At 38.9% G+C, this 27,923-nt stretch overlaps 1 protein-coding gene across 13 annotated transcripts in view; it reads left to right on the top strand.

The window, feature by feature from the left end:
- Positions 1–27,923, top strand: part of BEGAIN (brain enriched guanylate kinase associated) — a 156,721-nt gene that overhangs the window by 70,005 nt on the left and 58,793 nt on the right. For 7 of the 13 annotated variants that reach the window (XM_088166259.1, XM_088166258.1, XM_088166255.1 and 4 more), the window contains one exon: positions 27,384–27,545. In XM_088166259.1, coding sequence (XP_088022385.1) covers positions 27,384–27,545 — 162 coding nt within the window. Of the gene's footprint in view, positions 1–14,634; positions 14,725–15,338; positions 15,679–27,383; positions 27,546–27,923 lie in introns of those variants that run through there. The other 6 variants (XM_088166252.1, XM_014871961.2, XM_014871960.2 and 3 more) reach the window with 2 other exon arrangements.

Here is a 27,923-nt window from a genome sequence, read left to right as displayed (position 1 = left end):
CTTGGTCTAATTGTCCAAGATACATGGTTGGTTGCAGCGGTTCTGAAATATATTGAGAGAGATAAACAATCTAAAGGGGCCAACTGTCAGAACTTTCTAATATGTGAAAGTTCTGATCATCTGCCTGAATTAGTCTTCAGACGTCAGAAGGTAAAAGAGCATGGCTCTATCAGGTTATAAATACATAATCTATTAGTAAGCAATCATTTAAGAGCATAAAAATCCTGTCATATAAAGGGATATTACTATTAAAGTTTAACTTCGGTCACAAGTTTGGCCAGGGAATTCACATGAAATCAAAGCAGAAACTCCAAATTCCCATTGGTTCTTCAATATTAACTACACCAGGGCAAACACTAATTCTGAGGTATCAAAATGTGCCATTGAGACAAAGCCCATTAAAGAGAAATTGTAGTTTTGTTGTTAGACTCCTACAGAGCTCTCCCAGATGTCAGCCAGTAATGCAGACACAGGACACTGCTGGCCCCATACCCTTCCACCCTCTTGCTATCCAAACAGTTTAGTTTGTCTATATTCCCCAGAGTGCAGGAGCTGCCATTCCTGTTGCACTGGAACATGGCAAGGAAGAAAAATAGGATTTTAAATTCCCGTTCCATACTTATCAGAGGGTCCATAGGGAACAGAAAAAGTCTAAGTCTTATCAGAAAAAGGCCAAGAAATACATCTGGTGAGTGTGCTTTGGCCCTCCTGCCAAGATGTCTGGAGCTGTTAAAAATGGATTACATGTAAACAAGACAGGAACAAGATACTGGGCATTAGACCGTGAAAGGATGTCACTTCTCAGCACAGAGGTAGTTGCCAGTAGGAAGTTCAGGGATGATGCCAAAATACACTTTGCAAAGGAGAAAGAGAGTGAGAAAAGAAAGATTCTGTTAGAACAAGCTATAACTGGATATTCCTGTAAGTATCCAAGAAGATTGCTCATCTAAAAGTGTAATGCAGCTGCCAGGATCAAGCCTAAGTCTTCCAGTAGCAATGGAGGAATGCAGTTTCCTTCTGAAATACCATAGATTGAAAGTGACTAGCAGCTGCTGAAATAAGTAACAAAACACACTATTTATCTATGCTCAGAGGCAAAAAAATAGAAAAAAAGACACTGTAAAAATTTTCTGAATTCTAATACCAAGAGCTCAGATGCTTACTAGTTGCAATAGTGCAGTGGTTAGCAGTGAGTTAGAGCAGGCTCTGCTCATGGTCAAGGTTGTCAGCCTTCCTGCACAATAGCTACTGCTCATGCAGTACAGAAATTCCAGTTCTTTCTGTGATCTTCTGCACAAATGCAATATAAGGACCTGAGAAAGTTAAACCTCTTAATTTTGTGCTCTCGGTTCTCATTATGCAAAGGAAATCAAAGGGATGTAAGGAATGAGCAATGTACAAGCAAGACCAATGACGCTGAGGGGAGGTAGCCTTTCAGCTCCCAAAATTCTCTTTCTATAAAGCAAGGAGAACATGTCGGATCAAAAAGAAAACACAAATCGTTCTAAATAAACTATCTTGATAATTGAGGACTTGCTGTTTTCTCACATGAGCTATCTTTATTTAGTGCTTCTTTCTGCCACAAACACTTCCTCTCTCATCTCACATTCCCAGAGGTCCCTTGCAGACTATAACATTATTAAGTAGGCAGCAGCTTCTGCAAATACCACCCAGCAGATGGGGGTTGGGGGTTACCTCATCGAGTGCTTCCCAACTCCTGGCATTTGCATTAGCTCAGCTGTGGTGACTGTTTATCAGGCTTGATGCTTATCCTAATTCAAAAGTCAAGCAAGAGACAATCCTTTAATCTACCCTGCTTTAGTGCAATAACTTCTATACTTGTAGAAGCCAAGAGGCTGCAGCTCTGGTCTGGAGCTGGCAGGATCCTAAAGCTGTTATTTTGCAGAGACAGCCCCATTACTCAGCTACAAAGCAGTAGCACATTTCTGGCAAAGGAGATGATGATACCTTTTAGCAGGGACCAGGGGAGAGTTAGAGACTCCAAAATTACATGACAGCAAAGCAAGTACAATCTGCTATTTACAGGCTCACTTGACATCTGGAGCTCTAAAAGATTTGGCTGAATGGGCCACATGATAGTCTTCCAACTCCTTGAGGACTGCCCCAGAGCTTCAGTATCCTTCAGGGAGGTATTAGAATGTTACCCTCAGACTGGGTGGGTAATTTGACTCTAATTGCCTATGACCAGTAAGGTTTGCATAAGCAGGAACCAGATTTCTCTGCATCTGGCCCCAATACCAGACTGGAAATTCTGCTTTTCTGGCTTCCTGTATATGTTGGGTTTTCTTGTTTGAAGAGACCAGCTCCCAGACCAGACCTTCTGGTTTCCAGGTTTGTACCATAACAAGTTAACACTGTTGCAAACCTCAGGCCCAATTAACCATCAGTTAATGCACTTGGCATCCAAGTCCAAAGGAATGTGTTAAAATTTAAATTGTTTGCACAGCCTAGTTAGCATTAGTGTACTGCACATAAAGTACACATGCTTGCTCTTTTCTGCTGCCTGAGCCAAATCGTATTCTCAGCACAAAGTACAGGCATGGCACTGCTTCTAGAACTGATCCCTGGATCCAGAGGGGACTTTCAGACCACCTGAAAAAGGAATCCAAAGTCTTTAAACAGCTGAAGAGAGAAATACAGTATAGCTAGGAAAAGGAGAGATATAGAAGTGATTTTTATTTTTTTGCCTCCTTTCTTGCTGGCTTCATGACTTTGTATTCCTGGCCATCCAGTTCCAATTCTCAAGTGGAAGGCATGGAGATCTATGCTGATAGCCACCTAGCAAGTGGATATCCTGAATAAAAGTAGAAAAAAGACTAAGGTCTTCAAGATATACACCACTACCATGGGTTTTTAAAATAAGATATCACAGCAGCTGAGCTCCATGCTGACTCTATACTGCCCATCCCTGTAGGGTAGGGGGATTTGAAGCACCATGAATGGGTCAAGCTCCACCAAGGAGATGTACCTCACCCTGCAGAGAAATTCCAGTAGTGCTGGGGAGCCTGGCCACTTGTCCTCAGGCAGATCAGTGTCTGCACAACCTCACAGGGCACTCCAGAACCCCAAATTCTGTCTGTCTGTGAGTCTAGTTAGAGAGAATAATTTCTGTGTACTCATGCCTTGAAAACAGGACCTGCACTTCAGCCAAGTGTTGCTTGTGAGCCTGTCTCACCTCTAGTGCTTGATGACCTCCCTTCGAGAGGTGTATTCCATGTGATCAGATTCTCACCATTACACAAGTTCTGCCTTTCTGTTTCTCTAGTTTTAACAGTATCCATTAGTTAGCTGTTATCCTAGTCAGACATTGTCTACACTGAATAAAGCACTCATGCCCCTGACTCACTGATGCACATCTGGATGAAAACTGAGTCTGTTTTCTGCCACACAGCCTGTTCTGGCAAGAGAAAGTTTGAAGAAGCACATGACAGGAGTTAGCCAGGCAATAATAAGACTCACCTGAATATATACATCATTTAACTGCTAAATGAGACATGTTCCACAACAGCTAAGATTTTTTTTTTAAGGAAATAATTAATTCCATTCATAATAGATTTAATTGTGCTCTGATTGCTCACACCTGGCAATTTTGTTTTGCAGCACTTTTTTTTCCCCAAAGCACTTTCAAAACATAGGATGGGCCTTGTGCCAGGTATAATACATGTTTCAAGCCCTGAAATAATGGAATGGGATTTGCAGAGTCAGCTTTAGACACAGACAAGGCATGCAGTTGCTGGGGCAGCTGCCTGCTTGCTTCTGCAGAGACCTGCCACTGCTACTGCCAAAGGAAAGGATGCTCTGAGTAGTCTAAAAACTCTTGCTCATCCTTCTTGCAAGCAGCAGTGGTCATGGCCCCTTGTCCTGGCACCAGCAGGAGCACCATGCCTATTTCTTCACAGCCCTGTCATCTCCCTCAACAGTACTCATCCACAGGATAGTGAAATTCTGCATTTTCTTTGCCTCTGAGTCAGCTCTGTTTCCTGCATTATTCTGGATTCAGGTGTTTCATTGATATTTATCTGGTTTAAATTGGTATGCAGAATAATGAAATAATTTTGAAGTCTTCCCATTAGCTGTTCTGAAATATAACACTGAACAGATCTGAGAGTATTGGGATGTTTTTAACACACCTTAGGGCTGCAATCCCTGGGATGCTTTCTTAATCTTTTTCTTGTCCTCTCAAAAGATCCTCCACTCAGGTGACCCCACCAGGATTTTCCTCTCAGTTTTTCTCTTTACGCTTGAGGTCCCATCCTGACATAAGGATCCATTGTAGTGCAGGTTACTGTCCCATGATCCTAAGAGATTTCCCCTCCCTCAATAAACTCATACCTTAAATGAAGAAGAAGGAAAAGGGTAGGGGAGCAAGTCAAGCAACAGAAAAGTGAGCTGATTGTCTCTATACTGTTATATTGCTTATTTGACACACCCAAGGGTCTGATGTAACAGTGCCTGGCCTAGAGAAGTGCCTGCAAAATGAATGTAGTGTACCTTAAGACAACAGAAAAACCTGTCCTGTGCAATGGAAGGCACGCAAAACTAGAAAGAATCAATCCAAATAGCCCCACAGAGGGCAAGATGGACTGAGACTACCTGCATGGATATACAAGGGATAAACGTCATGCCAGATAGCCCAGGCAATTTCACGGAATTATTGTACCAGAGGTACAGTCACTGCTGAATAAATTTTTCAATAAAATCAGAATTTAGCAAAAATAATCTAAATGTGTGGTGGCAAGCAGAAGAGGAGGCCTTGACTGGATTTCTGAGGATCAGAAAAACAATTTCTGAAATCTAATGTCTCTTGTTTTAATTATTTCCTTCTTCTAACCTACCAAACTGTAACATAAAAATAGCTCAGATTATACTCTAGGGCAGTTGTTTACATGCATATTTACCAATTCTCCAGTGAGCAGCTTTCTGAAGCAGATCACTCACTGCTTAATTTTCTCAGCAAAAGGAAAACAGAAATCTATCCACAGTGAAAGCACCCATGCTCTTCAGGGGTAAAAGATAAGGGTTGTAATAGTCAAATCAGAAGCAAAGTCTGAGGAGATGTAAAATAGTCATCATGTTTATTGATTTTAAGCTGCCTGGAAGCATCTCCTGGGAATGTTTCTCTAGATATTATCTCTGTAATCATAGTATTCTCAATTGTAAATTCAACTGCTCTGTAGCAGAGCATTCCCATTGTAGACACATAAAGTGTTGAACTGATAAATGCATTGCTAGCAAAGATCAAATGACAAATTCATTAGCTGCATCAGGTTCTGAAAGGTGGGACTGGTTTTTTTAAAGACATTTTTCCCATTCCTGACTCCAGTCATTGGCACTACTAATATGGTGCCTGGTTCTGTTCTCCCACAAGTGCCAATAACTGAAGGGAGTGACATCTTGAAGGTCTGAGATTCATTGTTAGAAAGTATCTATTGACAATAGGCTTTTTGTGAAAAATCAGCTTAGGAAAAAAGACATTTAGGAACCCGGACATTTGGGGACAGTGATCTGCATTTACAGTCAACCAGATACTCCATCTTCTAAGTGTTTTTTTTTATCTTCTACTCTTATTGAAAGGCTGTTTCAGAACCATGTTTTGTCATTAGAAATCTTCAAAATTACAGTAGAAGATGTAATCATGATCAGTTTCTTCTTAAGCCATCACTTTTCTTTAGAGGAAATAGTTTTTGCCCCTCCCTGTTACATTTACAATACCAGCCATATCCCCACTCAGCTTTTCTTTTTTTAGACTGATCTAGACAAACTTTACTTTGAGTTTGTTTTCTAAGATGCCTCGGGTCTCAGAAAAACCCTTTTCTGTGCATCTCTTCCAGACTGAATCTCTCTCTTGAAAAAAAAGGTGACTGAAATTCTGCATAATGTTCCCAAAAACATCGCTGCCCTTTCCCCAGCATGCCAACATTCCTTCTCTTGCTGAAACACTTCACACCATCGTTTACTGGAGCTGCTTAGAAAACAGATCTTTAGCCTAAAAGCCTTTTTAGCACTGCATTCAGTGACTAAATGAAAGTTACTGAGCCACTAGATATAATTTAGGGTACTCCTTTATGGTATGTTTCAGTCTTAAGTGTCAGCCTTATTTACTTACCATGTAAAATGTGTGTGATTTTAAAGGGATGTCTTCTAATTATTAAATTCTCTGGAGGCACCAGGCATGGATTACTGGAACTCTGAAAGCACAGACCAGTCTTTGCACAAAAGAACTTCTATTCTCAGTAAAGATAATCCTACTCTATATTCAGTCTGATTTTATTCACACATTCACATCCCCCTACTTAAAATCATCACAGCAGATTTCGGAAAAGGTATGAAACATAAATACAGGCATAGTTGATGTATGCAGTAAATACATCCATATATTTAGAAAAGACCTCTTCCATAGTGCATTCCTAGATGACAAAATGAGTCAGTGATTATCTAAAGCTCCCAAACTTAGGATCCAAGGAAGACTGTTGAAAAATGGGGGAAAAGGAAAATTACACTGGCAATAGAGGATTTAGAAGGTAGCTTTTAATATATTACTAATGTATGCAGCAGATACATTAAGCATCATAATATTACAAACTAGGAAACTAAAATACCTTTTCAAATTCAACTCCTTAAGATTGATTAAAAAATCACACATAGACACAGAAATCTCAACCTGATACTTACTGACAACTACCCCATAATGTTCTCCACATTGAAGCAAAGCTTTAAGTGCACTCAGAGGGGGCAGCTGGAGTGTTGTAAAGATTGCCTGAAGTAATGTCATAAAAAAAGGGTAGAAAAAAATGGATCTGCTGCTGGGACACTGGAACAAGGCATTTTTGATCGAGAAAAGGTAGAGGGAAATTATTTGTGATGGCCTAATTACATTAGAAACAACTCTTATTCAGCTAGTTGAAGAAAAGAACCCAGTGCAAGTGGAGGAAAGAACAGCCCTTAGATCAACCTGATATTTGTTTTCCTGCATACAGAAAACTATTCCTCATGAAAACTGTTTCCTGCCTTTATGCAAAAACTCATCATAAAAATAAATGCCTCAGAGAAGCTGTTGTGTGTTATCACTGGCAGCACTGGAGAGCCACTGCTAATACTGACCCTTCAGGAGACACATAAACACACGAGCAGGTATAGTTCCAATGGAAGTGTCCACAAACAACAGGCATATTTTGGTACCTATACAATGCATTTATGGCTATTGCTTCCCACTGGAAGTAAGAAAATGCATTTAGGCAATGTACAAGCTATCAGCTGTCAGGGAATTATATTGCAAGGATGATCTCTAACCCTTAAAAGAGTGACTGTTTTTATTTATGGCTTATAAGTTTTAGGACAGTAAAGCTGATGTTTTTCACAATATGCAGATGATCAGCTTCTCAAGGAGACTCAAAATGAAATATTATTAACAATTTATGATTATTTCCATGCAGATACTGAATGACTAATTCCTATCATATTTTTATGCAGTTGCAGGAGGGAGTGTTTCTGCACCTGTTTCTCTTTTTCTCCTGCAAATCTAATAATCAGTAACACAGTACTCAGCCAGCTATTAAATTTCAGATCTATTAGGATATTTCATGCATTTAAAGACTGACAAAATGTGAAGTCATATAGCCACAATATAATGCCACAGTGATATCAAGAAAAGTGATCACCAAGCATGCAAAGCTTCACAATCTTGGATTTTGTTGCAATAACTCACTAGATTAAAGCCAATATTGGATATTCATATACAAACTAGAGTACCTCATTAAGCAACAAAGCAAAAGTTTGGAAAAATGTGAGCTGTTTCCACAGATACTTTTAAGAGCTTAAAACTGTTGTTAATTAGAAATTTATGGAAAACTGATTAGCTTATGTTATCATACAGAGAGTAAGACATCTTAGTATTTTGAGTACAGAAAGTTCATTTATTCATTAGTCATAAATCCCTATATTTTGTTCATATACCTCTATTGAACTGACTGCCTTGGGTCTGAATGAAATATAATTTATATTTTGGCAACACAATTATTTGAAGGCATCAACAAACAAAATTAAACATTGCAAATAGTTCCAATTCTACCACAACTGCTCTGTCAACCCGCCTAATAGAGTAATAATTATTCATTCACGTATTTATAGTCTAAGCATGGCAGTTCAAAGCCTTTATGCACCATTTTCCTCATCTGTTTCCTGAAAATAGTGGATTTAAAGTATGTACATACATATACATATGTGCATGCATATTCATACATATTTGCTTCACAAAAGGCCACCCACATGGTTTGAAAAATATAGATGGGTAAATAGGTAGGTAAGAGAGATGTGATGACCCAGCAGCATTACTGAGACCACCCAAAATTTTCCACTGGCAGATTTCTTAATGCTTTGCAAAATTTTGACTGTATCAATGGAAATGTTGTATGCCACATTTCTGTGTTAAAATGCCTCAGCTATTTCAGAAAATATAACTAGGAAATAAAAGGTGTGTTTACTCACAAAAAAAAAAGTAGCCAATTACTTTCTTCATGAAGAAGACCTCAACCAGCCTGCTTTGCAGCTGGTACCTAAAATATTCCAAGGAGCTTTCCAGAGTGTCAGGAATTTGTGTTATTATAGCATAAAATATAATTGTATTATTATATTATATATAATATATTATTATACATTATAATATATATATTGTATTTTATTTTATATATTATTGTATTATATATTATATTATATTATATTATATTATATTATATTATATTATATTATATTATATTATATTATATTATATTATATTATATTATATTATATTATATTATATTATATTATATTATATTATATTATATTATATTATATTATATTATATTATATTACATTAATTTATTATATTATATTGGTGAAGGACAGCCAACCTCATGGGGTACAACAAGGCCAAGAGCAAGGTCCTGCAGATGGGTGAGGGCAATCCCAAGCACAAATACAGGCTGGGCAGAGAATGGATTGAGAACAGCCCTGAGGAGAAGGACCTGGAGGACTTCCAGTTCCTAAAGGGGCTTACAGGAGAGCTGCAGAGGAACGGTTGAGAAGGGCATGTAATAATAGGACAAGGAAGAATGGCTTTAAACTGGAAAAGTATAAACTTAGGTAAAATACTAGGAATAAATTCTTTGCTGTGAGGGTGGTGAGGTTCAGGTTGTCCAAAGAAGTTATAGATGTCTCATCTCTGGAATTGCTCAAGGACCTTTGAGCAACCTTGTCTAGTGGAAAATGTCCCAGACCATGGCAGGGGAGTTGAAACCAGATGATCTTTAAGGTCCCTTCCAACCAAAATCATTCTGTAGTTCTGCGCTTTTTATAAACTTTGAAGTTGTGCACTTCAAAAGCATTAGTTTCTAAACTAGATCTCACATAGGTTCAAACTCAGTCAAGTGTTCTTGATCCTACAGTTTCAAGACTAAGACTTCCTCCCTTCCTCACCTCTTTATGGCAGGTGAAGGTTTTTTAGTGTCTGGCTTCCCAAGAGGGCACATAGAAGTGATCTCTTAGCAGGAGAAGCAGGTGATGCACTAAGAGGGGCCAGTGGCCATACAAGAAACATCTAATCTGGGGACTGAACTGGTGGACAAACCTGAAGATGAAGAGAAGCCATGGCAGGAGTTTTTTAGAAAAGTAATGCAAAAAAAAAGGAAAAACAACAATAGGATGAGTGAACAAAAAGTGGGGGTTTTTGACTGGTCAGAAATTTACTGAGAGGTATGAAAGCCAGCAGGCCTTTTTCAGAGAAACACCCTCTCCTAAAATGTGTTAAATTGAGCTGGCAGAGCAACATCTCTGTATTCCTATACTGTCATAAAATAGGTATTAACTTCACTGATTACAGGTGTCCCCCCTTTTCTGCTGCATGGACATTCTCAGCCTCCTTATGTTCTCATGTACTCTGGTGGCATCTGTGTCTGCACTGCAGAGCTATTGGGACAGTCCCAGCAAAATACCCCAACTGGTGGGATGCATGTTTCCATAGGACCCCATTTTTCAACTAGGGAGTTATCTTTAAAATATTCACCAGAATACATTGCTGCAGTCCCTGCAGCAGTTTACACTATTTAATGCTGTGGTCATGGATAGTTCTGGTAACTCCAGGAATAGAACTACCACCCCCTCACAGAAAATGGATAGCTTGACATTTTTATTAACTTCACCCTTTGTTCTGTGGAGATGACAGCCAGTTACCTACACTGGCATGACTGGTAGGAAAGTAGGTAGAAGGAAAGCACAGCTGACAGCATCTTGCAAGTCTGTGATGCTAAATCAGCATCAGTGCCACGTGCCTTCTTGATGAGGACAGCATGCAGAGGTAGAGTCGTGACAGTGTGTTCTAAGGTGTCCCTGTGGTTCTCCCAGCTTGCTCTGTCAATGTTTCATCTCAGGTTATTAGTATTTATAAAAGCATGACCTTAAAATAGCTTCATGGTGTTAATAGAAGCGAAAATAGCGGTTCTTGTGCTTAAGTTGTTCATAGCGGGGTAAAATAGGGCTAAATTGGGCAAGTACAGAAATCATAATAGCACAACCCAGTTTAAGGGTGACTTTCAAATCCCCTTCATGCCTTAAAAATCACTGACTTTAAGCTAAAATTTAGACCAGGATAGATTTCTTCCTGCTTTACAGAAAATCCTTCTCCCTTTAACGGGCATAAGCTTTGGGGTGACTTTTGCTTAAAGACTGCTTAAATCTAGTCACTAAGTCTTCCACTCAGAAGTGGAGCAGGCACAAAATTACAAACTTCTAAAAACACATTTCAGAAAAATCTTTCAGATTTGCATTTGAATTTTGTAAAATAGACGTGTGGATTCTCCTGTTGTGGGTTGACCCTGGCTGGACACCAGGTGCCCACCAAAGCTGCCCTGTCGCTTCCCCTCTCAACTGGACAGAGAGGGGAGAGAAAATATTCTGAAGGGCTCATGTGCTGTGAGATCCAACCACAACAATCACACACCAATCACCATCACAAGCCAAACAGGCCCCGCTTGGGGAAAGCAGTTTATCACCAATAAAATCAGAGTAGAATAACGAGAAAATAAAATCTAAGTCTTAAAACACCTTCCCACCACCCCTCCCTCCTTCACTCTCATCTGTCTTCTCCCCTCAGTGTCACAGGAGGACGGGAATGGGGTCTGTGGTCAGTTCATCACTCGTTGTCTCTGCCACTCCTTCCTCCTCAGTGGGAGATTCTCACGCTCCCTGCTCCAGTGTGGATCCTTCCTTGGACACAGCAGGGACACAACTCCCTCACCATGGGCTGCACCTGGGCTGCCCCAGATCCAGCTCCCGGGGCACCTCCTGCCCCTCCTGCTGCACTGACCTTGGAGTCTGTGCAAGGGCTTCTCCCACAGATTCTCACTCCCCTCTTCAGCTACAGTGTCAGACAGAACTGAAAATAATTTTATTCACCACCTATAGAATATGGAGAGGGGAGCATACGGGGCATTGCATTTATTTTCCTTATCAAATTATTTCTTAAATAGGCATAGCAGTCTGTATGTCTATTCCAGGCACAGTGTATCAGTGGCCTTCTGGCACCAAAACTGATGAACTGTTAGCTGTTCTTCCCTAGACAGTGTTGATTGTGTTTCACTGAGAAATCCATGTCTTATTTTTTTCAAATTCTCTATATGTCTGAAAGTATCCTCTGTGATTATTGCCAGATGAGCCGTAGATAATATTTGAAGTAACCTACTGCATGTTCTAGGACAGGACAAGGAAACAAAGACTATTAAAACAGTGTGTCCAAATTCCAGCCTCACTTGACACTGGAGTCAGTCTCAGTCATGTCACTGAAGTATAAGCAAAGCTCTGGATAAAGAAGAGAAAAATTAGTTACTTTATCATGCCTTGGCATAATAAAAAGTAGTTTTAAAATTTGATAGTCTGAAAAACTTTATCATCAGGTTGTTTGAGACTGATATTTTTCCTGTAGAAACTAATTATCTGGAATGACAGTATTTTTTTAAATAGACTGGTTTCTTATTTGCAATGCTTAAAAATTTCTTAAAATTGTTGTTTCAGAAAGGAAACAACACAGTAACAGAATCAGGAACTCTTCCCGTTTTGTTTCCTTTAAAATTTGAAGTTGCTTTTGACAAAAATATTTGTCTGTTTTGCTGATTTCTTATTTGCCAGTGCTAAAACAATACCCTAGTAAACTGCAGAGGCCAACAAATTAATTTTTGTGGTTTAATATCAGGCAAATAAATCTTACCATTACTAATTATTTTTCGACCTTGCATATGACAATAGGATTAGACTGACTACAAGTGACACTGATTATGTGAGACAGGATGTTATTAAATCCCTTTGGGGAGCTTTTGAAAGATCCACCACATTTAGAGCAGAGAGCTTTTCTCTGTCTTAGCTCATTTATGGAGCAATTACATGTGACTTACTACAAAAACGATGTCAGGAAAAATACTGAACAAACAGCTAAAGTGGAATTTACACCACTCCCATCTCTGTCAAAACATCTCACAACCTCACAGCCTTAAAATATTTTATCAAGGTTACCTATAGCAAAGCCACTTGCTAAATATCAGTGAAAGGTAGAGATAGATTAAGACTCCATGGAGGAGAACTTCATAATGGATATGAAGGCAGCAGAGATTTCTCATTGCTCAAATGGCTTCTTTGCACCAGGCGCCCAAATTTAATTTTGCAGGCTTGAAAAACATAATGTTTTCATTTAAGCTATCTCAGGATTTTCAGGTTTTGTTATTTCATTACAACACTCCTATAGAGGGTTTCTTAGTGAAGTGCAGAGAAATATGGAAAATGTACTGACTTGAAAAATCTCTGCTCATTCTGGAAAAACCTGTGGGTAAATTTCCTGTTTTGTTTGGTTGGGTTTTTTTTTCAAAATTACGATTGCTCAGATGATTTTATGAGTAGTTTTAAATTTTGTACCTAAAAGTATGCAAATATAAAATGGAGAGCCAGGTAAAGACTATTTCCATAACTGTGTTTCTACAACTGACTGCTTTCCTAATATCCGTAGCTGAGAATGAAAATGCACAGTGAAGTGCTACAGAACTGTGTGCATAAAATATGTACACACCTATTGATTATGGCATTTGCAGTTTGAGAACACCAAAAAAGTAGTTAAAAATGCATAATCCAAAGTAATACTGACAGTCCACTGAAGAGCCAACAGCACTGGGGTGTTACACTGAAAAGATTTCTTTTCACCCCCAGTTTGATTTCAAAGTTGATATTGCTGCAAATTCATGTGATGACAACACTTAATACTTGGGCCCTCACATTTTTAATGTCTTCCTCGTGTGTCTTCACATACTAAATCCAAATCCAGTATGGACAAAGTTAAAAGATACTTAAATGTTCTTTCCTTAGGTACAATTCAATGGTATAACTGAAGTAACATGCTGGAATTCACTTACAGCTTTTCCTCAGGGTGTCTCAAAGACCATCATCTTGCTGCCAGTAGCCTTTGACATGAAGCCAAAGCCAAGGCAGATTTAGAGCAGCGGCAAGAGCCTCAGCAGGGTTATCCTTTCCCATAAATACTAAAATTCTCTACTGCTCTCTGTAGCACTTCTGAAATATGTCATGTATGTAAAGATGTGCTCATGGCCCAGAAGGTCCCTACTTACCAGTAACCACTGGTAATTGATGGTGAATACTGGAGGGTAGGATTTTCTGCATGTGCAATGATCACTGACCACAGGGAAAGTTTATGCAAAGAGTCTGGTTCATAAATATAGATACTCTTGTGTGAGGAAAACCTGATTTTTTATTAAGTTTCTCCTTCCAGGGATATAGTGTTGTATTTCTGATATTGCAAAGGAATAAGGCAATACTGTATGAGGTGTTCTGCATGGCCAAATATTTAGTCCTTACTCAGCTTTTACTCAGGAAAAACCACCTTTGACTTCAGTGAGGATTTGCTTGGCTAAGGACTGCACAATCTGTATTGAATCTTACCAGCATTGCTTGATGCTAATGTTGGGCAACAGTTCTTATTGCTAATTTGCCTGCCTCGTCCTTCTCCTGGGCTCAGGATCTGCTTTTGCTGTGTGTTATTCATAGCTTCTATTGCTGGTTCAGATTGCTTCTCTTTGTGCTTTTCTTTCCCAGCAAACATTTTGCAGCTATTGTTCTGCTGCTGGTAGATGAGCACAGAACCTGGTATACAGGACTTGAACCTCAGCCCAGATTCAATTAACACTGTTAAACATGTTCTCACTATGGTGCTCAGAAGGAATTTTGATGACCCTCTTTCAGCGAAGCATAAATTTGTTTAAGCTGATGTTTTTAGAATGCAAAAATATAAGGGCTTGATTCACAAATCTTAAGACCAAATGCTTCTGCAGTAAAATAGATGGAGAAGCACCCATTTAGAGCCATCAAAAGGTCAATTGTAAATGCTTATTCTGCCCTACAAAAGTGTGTGCTATAGCATCACTCTGTTTTGTAGTTTTAAGACTGCTTCAAACTAGGAGATCCTGAATAATAATTAATACCAAATTATGCCATAGCCTTCTAATACGAAGCAAATCTAGCTAGGTTATCACTCGTATATGTTATGAGCCATACCTAGCCATGGTTTATCCTCTATTCATGCTACAGGGTACGAAATTCCTGGGTGCCAACCTGCCTATGGCAACCTAGAATTCTCCAGGGCAGGCTCGCAAAATCTTCACCTACTCTCTGGGACAGGTAACTAATAAGCGATGTTTTGTGAAGTTATGCCTTCTTTCTAACTTTCTGTTGTCGGTAAAAATGTTTCATTTCTTCGTGTTAGTCTGTGGTCTCTCATTGTTCAGTTCCACTGTGTTTTCTGGGCTAGGGGAATAACAGCAGACCTGTTTGTTACAGCACTCTAGATGCTTGCCTCAGCCAAGCCTGTAATAATTGTAATTAACATGCATAAAAACTCAAAGTTGTTTAAGAAGCTGCAAAATCCACAGCTGCCTACTACCAGTTAATCTCTTTTTCTGATGGAGTAGTTTGACAATACAGGTGCATTATATTTCACTGTTGGTTCCACAGTTACCCGGGCAGTTCACCCACCTTTCTTAATTGCTGGAATGCATATATATTCTGTTTCCTTTGACAGGTTTGAGTTAATCTTGAGTCTCCTGAACTAAGGATTTTTCAATGCTATAGGTACAGAACACTGAAAGGGTGGGGGAGTTATGACTGATTCTGGTTTACATTTCTATGCAGCATGTAATATAAGTTTAAGTAATGACTCGCTTTTCCATATTTTGCTTAAATTCTCTTTTACTTTTCTCCTGACTTCACTGTCTATTCTTTTTTGCTTGAATTTATTTCAAGTGGCAGGTATGTGGAAGAAATGTCATTCACTAATCCTGTACCTTTCAATGACATATGAAATACTGTAATATATTGAAAAGGAAACAACTAGGTTAAAAAATAAAGAGAGACTGAGCTTCAATTGGTTCCTACAGTCTATTGATATTCTCTGAATAAGAGATAATGTGTGAGAAATTTCATCTTAAGAGTGCTGATAGTGTAAGAAAAACATAAGTGAGATTCTTTTTGATTTTTTTTTTCACACGGTCTACACTCTGTGGAGTGAAAAAAAAACCCAGCAATCTTGGAAAAGTGTTTTGAATTCCTGCTTTTCAGTCCCCTGGGATTCTGCAGGTACATTTTACTCTTACCTGAGTTTAGAAGATCTTGATGCAAAAATAGCTTTGCTCTGCTGCTTGTTCTTGCTAAAATCAAGACTTGACCAGTGAAGTGAAACATAATTCAGGCATATAAAATTCTTTTACAAAATGTTTGACCCTAATTCCAACTTGGTTGAATATTTGGAAGTCCTTTAAAATCAGAACAAATTCACAAATTCACAGTGTAATCACTGAGTTTGATCTTATATTCTGTTTTAAAATGGATGTCCATATGGAATTTCTGAGTCTTGGGATGATACTTCATTGTCTTTCTGTAGGGCTCTCTAAAAATATTTTTTTCCTACCACCACTGTCTAACTGTAGTTGTTACTTATGAAATAAAAAAGTTTAGTCTTGTAGAGGACAATACCACTGTTTATCTCCAAGTGTACTACAACTTAAAATGCACAAATCCAAGATTTTAGCTCAGCCTCTTCAGCCATTTCATTAAAAAAATTTTAAAAACAGCCATTGAATGCTAATTTTCATTTTCCTACCTGCTCTTTGAAAAGCTCACTAGCATTTAAATTTTTAGAGAAATTTTCATATTTCCTGAAAGCTGGCTTGTTTTTTCCTGTCAAGTAACTCAGATCTTATTCTCACTGTTTCAACATATCTAGAGTGTAAAACAATATCTGTAAACTTGCTTTCTAGTTATATTGAAAAATACCATCTTGCTGAAGGAACTAATAAAAAACCCAAATGTTTGTTTGGTAAAATGAAAAATAGTGAGTATGACAAGTGTCAGCTTTTACAAAACACGGATAGGTTCTATTTTATCCAGCCTGATGCACCTTAACCTTTAAAACTAATGAGAAAGCAGCAACAGTATCAGCAAGAGATTTGTAGTAAAAACCTAAGTTTTGATTAACCCAGAAAGCTGAAGCGGTTCAGTAAAAATGTAAAAGATGGCCTGTGTTTATGTAATCCACATCTCAAGGCCCAAGAGGAATTTCTGGGGAAGTCTGGAGTCAGGAATGTGCTTCCTCACCCTGTGCAGTTCCTTGGGTGCTGCACCTGCAGGGGAGGTGGAAGCCAAGGGCTCCTGGGGCCCCTCTGAAGGAGCACGTGGTGAATTGCTTTGCACATCAATGCTGGGAGCAGCTTTTCAGATAACACCTGCTGCCTGACTTGGTCCCTCCAAATCTGCAAAGAGCTCCTTCATTTGCTGGCTCACTCCAGAAATTACCCAAGAGCAGTGTCCAGGTGCAGGACTGATAACAAGAGTTTGGAGGAATGCAGTCCTGTTCCCTCTCCCTTCCCATACAGCCACAAAAAAAGCCAAAAAAGGTGACCAACAGAGTCTCACACTGAAAAGCCAGTGCAGCCAGGGGAGCAGGATAAAATACTGAACTAATATATTATGACATTCAGCTGGGAGGAAAGTTGTGTGAAATGATGGCACAACATGCTGAGCTGTGGGGAACATGCTAGAGGTGAACTCATTTATACTCTTGCTGAGTAGAAGACTTCCCAGTTAACAAGTCCCAAAATAGTGTGCTGCAGTGTATAAAACAAGGTAGGGCTTGAAATAATTAGCCACAGATGACAGATGGCAACTCCTTTCTCCTTTTTTCCGTCTTTTCTTTTGCTGTAATATCAAGTTGATCAAAGAGCTGAGGATCATTTGTTATTGTAGGAAAACTAAAAATATCCTGAAATATTCAGGAAAAACAAGTTCATTCAGGTACGAGCCAGTAGCTCTCATTGTTCCTGTTGAACATTTTTTACATGAGTTTATGTGTAGTAATAATTTCCCTCAGAATCCCAATTACATGTGCACAGCTGAGAATTTGGGTGTGCCTCAGCTGAGGAGTATTATTTATTCCATTTATTCAATCAAATTGTTAAGTTATTTAATGTACTTGTTTGCTTGTGTTACCAAACCAATGTCCTATTCTACTGGCAGAAAACCTTCCAGAGAGTTCCCAGAGCTCACCTGCGTGGCAGGTGACTTGAGCAATGCCATACAGGTGTGACAGGGGAGCCGAGTGCTGGAGAGCAGAGACTGCAATAAACTGACTGCACCGTGAGCTCTGAAGGGCCAGTGCTGTGTCCCACTCCAGGCAAGAGCAGCATTTCCTCCTGGGCTCTTCAGGAGTAACATCTGGCAAGCAGGGGCACTTTTTTAGAGGCAAGCACCTGTGGATTCAAGTTAGAGATACAGCAGGAGCTCCTGTCCTGGTGACTTCTGTCACAACAGAGATCAGAACACGACTGCAACAGATATAGTTAAAAGGAAAATTCAGTAATTTGCTCAACTAATGTAATATACACTGCTTATAAAGGAAAAAAGCAGTAGCATTTGCAGTTCCTCCCCTACCCCTAGTCCCAGCAGTAATTCTGTGTAACTGGTTCACAAGCCAGAAGAGTATATTTGATTTTTTCGGCTGCTTAGCATAACCTTTCTGATGGAAGTGTTAAGCCAACCCACCTAAATGAGTCCCTTGAGCAAGACAAAGATGAATTTCAAATCAGAGGAAAAAGTAAAGGATTGGGAAAGGAAAGAAATGGTTAAGATGAGAACAGAGATTATAACCTCTCTCCATTAACCTATGTCTGGATATTTTATACCAAATAAAATGGGAACAAAATTCTATCCCTACTGCTAAAGCACATTTCTCCAGAATTTCCCTACCACACTTCCAACCTCAGTCCTTTAATAGAAAGAGTAAGATCAATTTCAGATTGCTTCTGGGCAGTGGGCTTCACCCATTCTCATTACATTCCTATTACACATAAGCTGCACAATTCAGGAGGAGCCACACTTCTGTTCCAGCAAAGCATGATCCAGATGAATTGGGGAAATAAACAGACAAAAACAAAAGCGAGAAAGGTTTAATAACACAATTAAAATATAACTTTATAAGCTTGTGAGCTGATGTGGCAGGCTGCTCTCAGTAATTTCCAGAGGGAGTGCTTATTCGTGACTGCAAACCAAAGCAATCTAGAAGCTGGCCACTCAAAGCTGTAAGGAGAGCTACTGCTAATCTAAGGAGAGCCTGTTTAATCACCTGGAGAACTCTTTTTAGCTTTCTAATCACAAATTGAAGTCTACCTCTAATTTTGCTTCCTCAATTTTTCAATACTTTTACTATTTTTTTCCCCTTTCTTATCACCTCTCGGTAGTTTGGGTTCCCTGGTGAGATGCAAGGCAGAGGGGTGGGATTTTCACAGACATTAAAAAGCAGACAACAACTGCTCCACAACTTCAAATAACTTTCTGTCTGAGGCAAACCCCCCCAACCACCACCAGTGGCCTGTGTTACATCATATTTGTTGCAGTCAGCCTTTGCTGCTGGTTTTCTCACCCTCTCAAACTCTGCAACTTTACACTGTAACTCACCATTTCTGCTAGCCAAATATTTTATGCAAACGTATCAGCCTCTTGGAAATCAGGAAATAGCAGCTCTTACAGGGGTGAACCTTCCTCCAGAGTCATGTGAACAGCAGGGTCTGGACTGAAAGCAGTGAAGATCTCTTAATCCCTAGGAAGAGGCAGGGTCATTATGATTCCCTCTCTTGGACAAATGCTGTCTGAAGTTTGCCACACCAGAAGTTTCCTCCCTTCTCTCCCAGTTTAACCAGCTGATTCATTTCAGATGTGTTCCAAGCACTAGGCAACATTTGAATAATGCAGAAATTATAAAGCAGGGCATGAACATGAACAGAGTCCTGCATTATGGTAAGAAAAAAACATGTCCTTCCTACCTCTAGAGAATGAGCCAGAAAGCATGCATTTCTCCTGGAATCACATGCTGGTTTTCTTCTCCTGAAACCATATTTTCCAGCTCTTCATCCCTTAATTTTCTAGAAATACAGAGAAATAAGTTCACAGTCCTTATTCAAACTTCTGTAGTCACTTACTGAGCCTAAGCCACTGCTACTAAGAGCCTACCTGCCAGAGCTGAAAATAAGTAGTTCCCACTTTAAGGAGAGCTTAACAGAGGCATTAGGAGGCGGCTTGGAAGAAGGCAAAGATCATAGTAACAACTTCTGCTGCTTCCACTCTTTCCCTCTGCTGTAGTCACCTTTGAATTTGGGCACAAGACTCCTGATGTTTTGCTGTGCACTGGACTAATTTCTCACATACTCAGGTGTTTAACCTCAGAATTGTCTCATAAGCAGAAATGGTCATCTCATTTTTGAAACGCATTTGGAAGATTCCAGTTCCAAATCAAGTTAGCAGAAGTATTAAATCAGAGAGCTGGCTCAGCCCTTCAGTCTCTGCCCTTTCACCAAGCAGTGACAGTGCACATCTTGGTTTGTAAGTCCACATTCCTTCTTCTCCATGAGCTGCTCTGTACCCTTGCTTAGTGTTCTGCACATTAACACACTCCCTGGTCACGGGTCTGGATTCTTACAGTTCATTTTCATTTGCCCTTTGTATTTTTCAGTACACAGGGGGAATCAAAATTGTCTGCTGAAGAAACTTCATTTAAAATCATCACCTGCTGAAGAAACCTCATTTAAAATAATTACAACACCTTTAGTGTCTCTTTCTGAAAGCTGGAGTTTTATTCGTGATATTTCTATTCAATCCATTCAGAGCCTTAGGTTATGGATAGCACCTTTAAATAAAGGAAAACTTGTATATCTTTATTATGAGTACATTTTTAAAATCTTGTCACGTTTCACTGACAATAATGGCATTCACTTAAGACAACTCAGTGCTGACAGATGGTCCTCTAAGGGTTTTTTGCATGTCAACACGTAACTGAATTTTTGTATCTTAATCACCTCATATTGCAGTTAATACTGAATGCTCTTGTTGGATAGATGTGTCTGTAGGCTTCTGATATTTGTTACAGAAGTCGCCCTTCTGCAATGAAAAACTGTTGGGTAATTATAACCAAAACATAATTCAGTTTTATTTTTAAGAGAGATCACTCTTTTCTACCTCTTAAGAATAAGGCCAGTATAGTTTAGACTCATTTGCCATATGATATATCTTGTCAGGTCTGAATTTTTAATTGTGTGAATGATGAAAGCGTGAAGTAACCATGTCCAAAGAAAATGTACCTTCCAAAATCCAGTGATGTATCTGTTTTAAAGTAGCTGTATGAACTCTACAGGTGCCTCAAATCGGCTTTCATGCAGAGGATCTGTCCCACAGCACTTGGCACTTCAACTGCCAAACATCTCTTCTTTCCCCCACCTCCCTTCCAAATGGCTCTCTTTAATTTTTCTGATAAAGGATCCCTATTCTCTGGTTTAAATTCTTCCAGAATGCCTGGAACCTAAGAAAAAGACTCTGTTACTTGTTTTATGTGTCCATCAGTCATTTGGAAACTATCTGAGCTCCAGATTTGGATCACCCACACGTTTGTTCTGGAACATATGTACAGGCCTTCCTTCTCATAATCCTAACCCAGCTTCAGGTTGTTTATTTTGAAAACAAGTACTGCAAAGAGAATTCAAATGGTTTAATACGTGAAAAAAAAACTCCTTCAAAAGCTGTCTGTCTAAATATATTTGTATATATATCTACAGGAAAGAGAGATCTGCATGCAATTTGACAGGCAAACTGTTCATACTCCAAATTTTCAAATATAAAAAACTTTTTCAAAAGTAATGGAGAAATTTGATGGATGCATTGCAATGAAAAAAATTCCTGACAGACCTTGGTAAAAATTAAAAAATAAATAGGTGAGCTGAACGAAGTATCTGTAAGCCTGAGTTTATATGAAAAATGCCTATTGTAGAACTTGGATACACATTTACATAAGCAAATTTCTTTAAGTACAAATGAAGCTGCTGAATAAAGAATGCCAGAGAATTGAGATTTGTGGGTTTGACTTTGGGTCTGAGCTGCAGCATGTAATATTTTTCCCCAATAAAATTTATAATTTCAAGTCTGTAGTTGGATTCTCAGACTCTGGATCTTGACTGTGCAATCCCCCCCATCAGATAAAGCAAAAGCAAGCTTAGACACAAAACTGCAGATAAGGAAGATAGTTGTGGCATTAACCTTTTGAAACGGTGACCCTGAGCATGTAGCACATAATCAAAACTTCATTAACATAGAAATCCAATTACTGCTTTATTAAAAATCTTTAATTAATCTAGAAAACACTTGTAAAATGCTTTGACTTCATTTCCCAACAACTACAACTTGAACAAATGTTGTTGAGGGGTCAGATTCAATGTCACAACTGTCATCTCAAAGCTATTCCTCCTAAGATGAGGTTTGGGTGCCTTTCTTGCAGCCTGTCCACCTTGGGCAGCATGCAGACCCATTCCAGAGTCATGTTCAGTAAAGATGTGCTGGAATAAAAAGTCCAGGGTAATCCAGACTACCAGATGTGGATCATCAAGAGCTGCTGGAGCAAAAAGTCCTTGGTAGTCTCAGAATCAAGCTGGCAATGCAGTCCAGCTCCATTGAGTAGTAATGCAGTAGCACTGAGGACCAGCTGACATCTCTGTGAACATCCCCAGATCTCTGTTCCCATCTTGCTGCTCCCTGGGGTGTGAGCTACAGTCAGGAAGGTGTCTCCCAGAGCCTTGCCTCCTGCCTGGCTGATGATATTCATCTCTGTGATGATCAGCTGCATCCAAAAATCAGAAACAAAACCAGAGATGTGGATGGCTGCTTTATTTTGAGCCAAACAGCTGCTTTCTTTGCAGTGATCCATAGCAGACTTACAGTGTTAGGAAAGTGCTTCCAGGAAAGCAAGGTCACAAAGCTGCCTCAAACCCTCTGGCTGCCTGCCATGTCTGTGATCAGTGGCCCACGTTGGTATGGCATGACTGGGAGCACAGGTTCTCCTTTGGCCTTTCCCAGAGACTCTCTCCTGATCTTTAAACTCTTTCACAGAAAATGCCTCTATAGGGTTGACAATTATTGACCTTTCCCTAGACAAAACCCCACATGGTAAAAGAAGAAAACATTATTTCTGAAATTCTGTTCAGAAGACATTTTTTAAATTTTCCTCAGTGCTCCCAAACTCCCAATCCCATGAAGTTTTTTTTAGAATGTGACACATCGCAGACATGAAGCAGATCTGATAAACACTTTAGAAGTATTTAGTGGTTCATTTTTGTGGGCCCCCACGCCATCTAAGCAAACAAGAAAGGAAATACTATTACCTCATCTCATACACACAGAACTGAGTCAGCCAGAGGGGGAGTTATCTGATGAGATGTGATTGTCTGCGTCTGAGATACTTGACTGGATTCCCTTTGTAATTAACGGAAATTGACACTTCCAGATTTGCGTCAACTCATCTAAAAGTAGGCCTATAAAATAGGTCAGATTAATTTCATCCTGGTAGTGCCTGCTCTTGACTAAGAACAGGAGCCAGAACTGACCAGCAGTAGGCAAGCTCAGTCTTGCCTTAACTCTCTTGAGTGCTATAACCTTTGTCAAAGCTATGCTCAAAACTCAGAGATCCAAAACCCAGTCTGGGTTAGTTCCTTCTTACACGTTATTTCTTCTAAGGCAAGCTTTTAACCCACAAAATGCAATTAGTTCTACTTTGGACTTCACAGCTGCACTAAAATATCTACCCAGAAAAGAGAACCTTTGATATGGGTGTTTTTCAGTATATTTAGCATGGGCATCTATCTTGCCTTTTTTTCTCATTCGTTTCACTGTTGATTTCCCTACTAATACCATTAATCAATTCTTTTTCACTCACTTCAGGAGCAGTGTGAAGGAATGTAATCAGTCTATTCAGAGAGAATTCCCCTAGTTCAAAAAAAAATGGGTTTTCTCTGGTTTTAAGCAACATTGCAGAGCCATCTATGGCCAGAGCAGGCAGGTGTGGAAGGTGCTGCTGAAGCAGTTTGACCAGTGAGGTGGAGATGTGGGGCTGCTGGAATGCTTCATTAATGGAGAGATCCATAGACATCAACTCTTATGGAGTAAAGGTTCAGGGATCATCCTCTTTGTGGGCCACCTGAAGGTAGAAGGCTCCAGAAACCCTCTGGCCTCAAGGCAACTGAGCATCCCCAACTTTGCATGCCAGCACTCCTTTGTTATCAGCCCATCTGCCAGGCAGACGAGCTGGCAGAAGATCAGGCAGGTACAATGAAAACCTCTTTGTTTTCCAGCACACCTTCCTCAGAATAGACCCTTATCATGTGGCATCTCAGCTTTGTCTGAAATCCAGTGGGAATATGCTCACCTGGAGCTCCTCCAGCCAGCACTAGGGCTTAACCCTGACTAACAGCTGCAAGCTGAGATAATGTTTGTGGACACAAATTTCTGTGCAAATATATGTTTCATCTATTTTATACTTTTTATGAATATAAACAGAGCTAATCAGTGAAAATAATACTTCGGAGAGTTTAAAGACTTGTTTTTAATAACCTTTAAAGTAGCTTCCCTTGAGAGGTTTTTTTTCACCCATCTAAATATTTAATATTGTATTTACTGTCTTTGTTGTTAAAGAAATATTTTAATGAAGGAAAGTGGGTAATGACTTGCAGACCTCTGATTGTCACAGGAGCAGAATATTAGAGATCATTAGAAGAAATAGGCAACCCCTTATGCTAAAGGTGGAATAATCTACAGGGCCTTTGAGCCTGCCCTGTAATTCCATACTCCTTGAAGCTGTCAGAGTTTCAGGAAGACCACTGAATATAGGATTTGTGTTTTCTAAGACATAGCATTATCAGATTGTTAAGACATAACACTACCAGAATACTTTTTATTTGCAAATAAGTCCTGTCCTTTCTCCTGGCTGTACTTCTTCCATTTAATTATTTCCTTAGTTTTACATATATATAAAACTAAAGAACCATGAGGATCAACTATCCATAGAACATAAATTATTGACCAAAATATAGTGATTTAGTAGCATTAAAAAATTGTGCAATGAACTTTTCTAATTAACTGGTATGTGACAAGCAGAAACAAAATGCAGCTAATTTATGGAGTTGGTTGGTTGGATTGAAGAAAAGGGAAAATGCTAAATGGTTGACTTTGTGACTCCATGTTTTGACTTTTTATCTTTTCTCTCATTTCAACTCTGATTAAATTACCATTATCAAATTTACAGTCATACAGAACAAAATTAAGCCCTCCTCATGAAAACCTCAGATTTCTAGAACAAAAAACACAACACAGCATAAGGAATGAGAATCCAAGCATGTCATTATGTGGTGACACTAGTAGATAATGGTAAGGGGAAGGTTTCCAGAGAAAGAACATCTGTTTCATGAGATATGAAAAAAAAAAACCACCAAAAGAAACCTTAGATTTTAAATATCTTAGATTAGTACGAAACAAAATTTGAGACTCTCATCTTGTTATTAATGATGCAGAATTTGATACTTTGCATCCACTTATTCTTTCATTTGCTGTTTCACTTGCTTTGCCTTTGTTTCTTAGATGCTTGTTCATATAGAACCAAAATCAAGAGAAAACAACAGGGTTTACCTCAAACCAGTAATGTATCTAGATAAGGCTCAAATCATGCAGAAATCAAAGCCATCTTGGGAATTCTGGGAAATCTGCTTTCAGTGTTACAGCTATTAGTACCCATTCAATGGTTACAGTCTAAGATTTGGGAAAATTTCCCTGTTGTGCCATTCACGAGTGTAAGTTGTGCCATTGCTTAAAGTTAGCTATCTTTCCAGAACTTGCTTGACTCAAGATGGATATTAAAGCAGATGTTTTAACAGTTTCCCAACTGGGGTCTTTTCTCTCTCTGTCTCTCTTTTTTCTTCTTCCATAAAAGTGACTATAAGTTTTTTGCCACTCAGCATATTCATGTCAGAATGTAATTTCCTTCTGAAATTCTTGCCTTTCCATCTAATAATTTGTATTTTAATAAGGACTCACTGTTATGCATCTACTATTGTATCCTAAATAATCCCATCATAAACCTTCCCTGATCTGGTTTAACTTGCATTAACTGCATTTGCCCAGCAGCCTCAGCCTGGGCATTTTTATCCAAAATCTTAGCTGGAAGACCCACTGTCTATTTTCATACAAATCCTAGTGGTTAGAATTTTAGAGCAGCAGAAGACTTGAGATCATATCTCTTTTCACTCTGGACAGTTTTGACACTGTAACTGCCACTTCACAGAAGAAAATCCAAGTTTCCAGGTTACAGGAAGGAAAACTGACCACTCTTCTTTACAAGATGAGCAGGAACAGGCCAGAAGCAGAGCAAGTGAAAGGTTACCACCTTGTAATTGGTGATGTGGTAACATCACCAATGAGAACATGTAGAAATGAGCAGCATGGGCTCCCAGTTCTCTAGATAACTTCAGAGTTTAATTCACCAAGTGAAATATAAAAATTAAATGGTTATATTAAGTGGAGCTACATTAAATGTCTGAATTAGAATATATTATTTTAAGAGAATATAACCACAAGTGGTAATCTAAGTATAACTGTAACCACGCAATATGTGCAATTGAAATAGAGCGCCGTGTTGGCAAACATTAGGCTGTTTCCCAGCTCAAAGCTGCACGGATCAAGCAAGCAGCAATTGTAAGGCTTTTGCATTAACTTACTGAGCTCCTATCACAGCTTGTAGAGGAGAAGCCAGTCACACTGTAGACAGCTCAGATAAGTGTTCCTTGAAGACTGACATGTTGTTCCCAACTCTCTTGTCTAATTAAAGACCCAAAACATTATTCTGCTGTGGCTGATGGCAGCACTCACTTGACATCAAAGAGAATCAAGATTTGCCATTCATTTAGGAAGAACTATTTTTATCATATGATTAAAAAAAAAAAATCAAGGCAATTCACAATGCATCCTGAGGTAGCACTTTGTGTCTAGGTGATGGCAGACCCCAGTTCCACAGTGCCTCAGAGATCCCACCTGGAGCCGAGAGATCAGCTCCATACTGAGGTTGCAGTATATGAACCAAGTTCCAGTCATCTCCAGAGAACCCAGCTCTGGCAGGAATCCCATCCTGCTGTTCGACTGGCAAACATGCTAGAAGACTCAAGAGCTTGCAAACTAAATAGACAAAGATACAAAAATCTCCATTGTGCAGATAAGAATTAAGGCATACGCTGTGGCTCACCTGAATCTCATGCTTTGGTTTGTTTAAGACTGTAACTGAAGATAGATTACAATCTTACATAAGCTCTTTAGTGAAAGAACTGTGCATAATTAGGGATTACACCTGAGTCTGGAGAGCCTTAGTCCCCAAATAAGTGGGGGGAAAAGGAAAAGATCTGCAACCTTAAAACTGTGATATTATTAATAGATACCGTTCTCCAAATGAAATGCTGAACAATAAGATCTCTGGCATCTCTGTGGCAATGATTGGGGTGAAAAAAGAATCAAAGACGAAAATTTCTTCCTCTACAGAATTGTAATTTGGATTTTAGGCAAGGAAATATTTTTGCATAGTTTATTGTTGCTGCTCTATAGAGACCTGCTGCTTCAGTCGTTGTATGGTAAGATAATTTTAAACAGAAGGTCCTATGTGAAACCAAACTCTAGACTGTGTTTTGTATTTTAATGAAGATTCTTTCACAACTTATACCATTCTGGATAATGAGGTAGTAGCAAGAAATGCACCAGAAAGGACAGATGGAAGATAGTCAGCTGTCTGAATCAGAAGATTTTCAAAGTGCAGTAAACAAATTAAGCACACTTTTCTGGCTTGAGGCCAAGCTATACTCTAGGGAACTGGTCAAAGAGTAGATTATAAAAAGCTTTTTGGGAGCAGCTAAATTCTACAGCTGTGGTCTTTGTTTTTCTAGTACTTTGCAAGAACAGAAGGGGGAATTACGAAAGCGCCTATCGTACACTACCCATAAGCTGGAAATGCTTGAAACAGAGTTTGATTCTACACGTCAGTATCTTGAAATAGAATTGAGACGTGCTCAGGAGGAACTTGAAAAAGTAACTGAAAAACTGAGAAGGTTAGTAATGAACTTTTTGAAATAAACGGAGTTATTAAAATTTTAAGAGTGACTGTATTAAAGACGTATGTAAGTAAAACCAAACACAGTTGCAAACATGCATGATTTATTATTTATTGATTACACATTGTGTTTCATGTTTAATATATAGATATCATTTATCTGAACATATATTGCATGCCACATGAAGTTATTGACATGTAATATTTAAAATGTTACATATGTACTAAATGTACTAAAAGCAAATATGCAAATAGAAATACACCTACATATGTGCAAGTATTATATTATTTATGTATAAACATACATGTGGGGTAGTGCCATATGGCATTACACATACAGAGGTTATAAACTCACTACATATATATACATATATTA

The sequence above is a fragment of the Sturnus vulgaris genome, chromosome 6, assembly GCF_052056855.1.
Source record: "Sturnus vulgaris isolate bStuVul1 chromosome 6, bStuVul1.hap1, whole genome shotgun sequence".
NCBI classification, from domain to species: domain Eukaryota; kingdom Metazoa; phylum Chordata; class Aves; order Passeriformes; family Sturnidae; genus Sturnus; species Sturnus vulgaris.
This window is presented reverse-complemented; position numbering and strand designations above follow the sequence as displayed.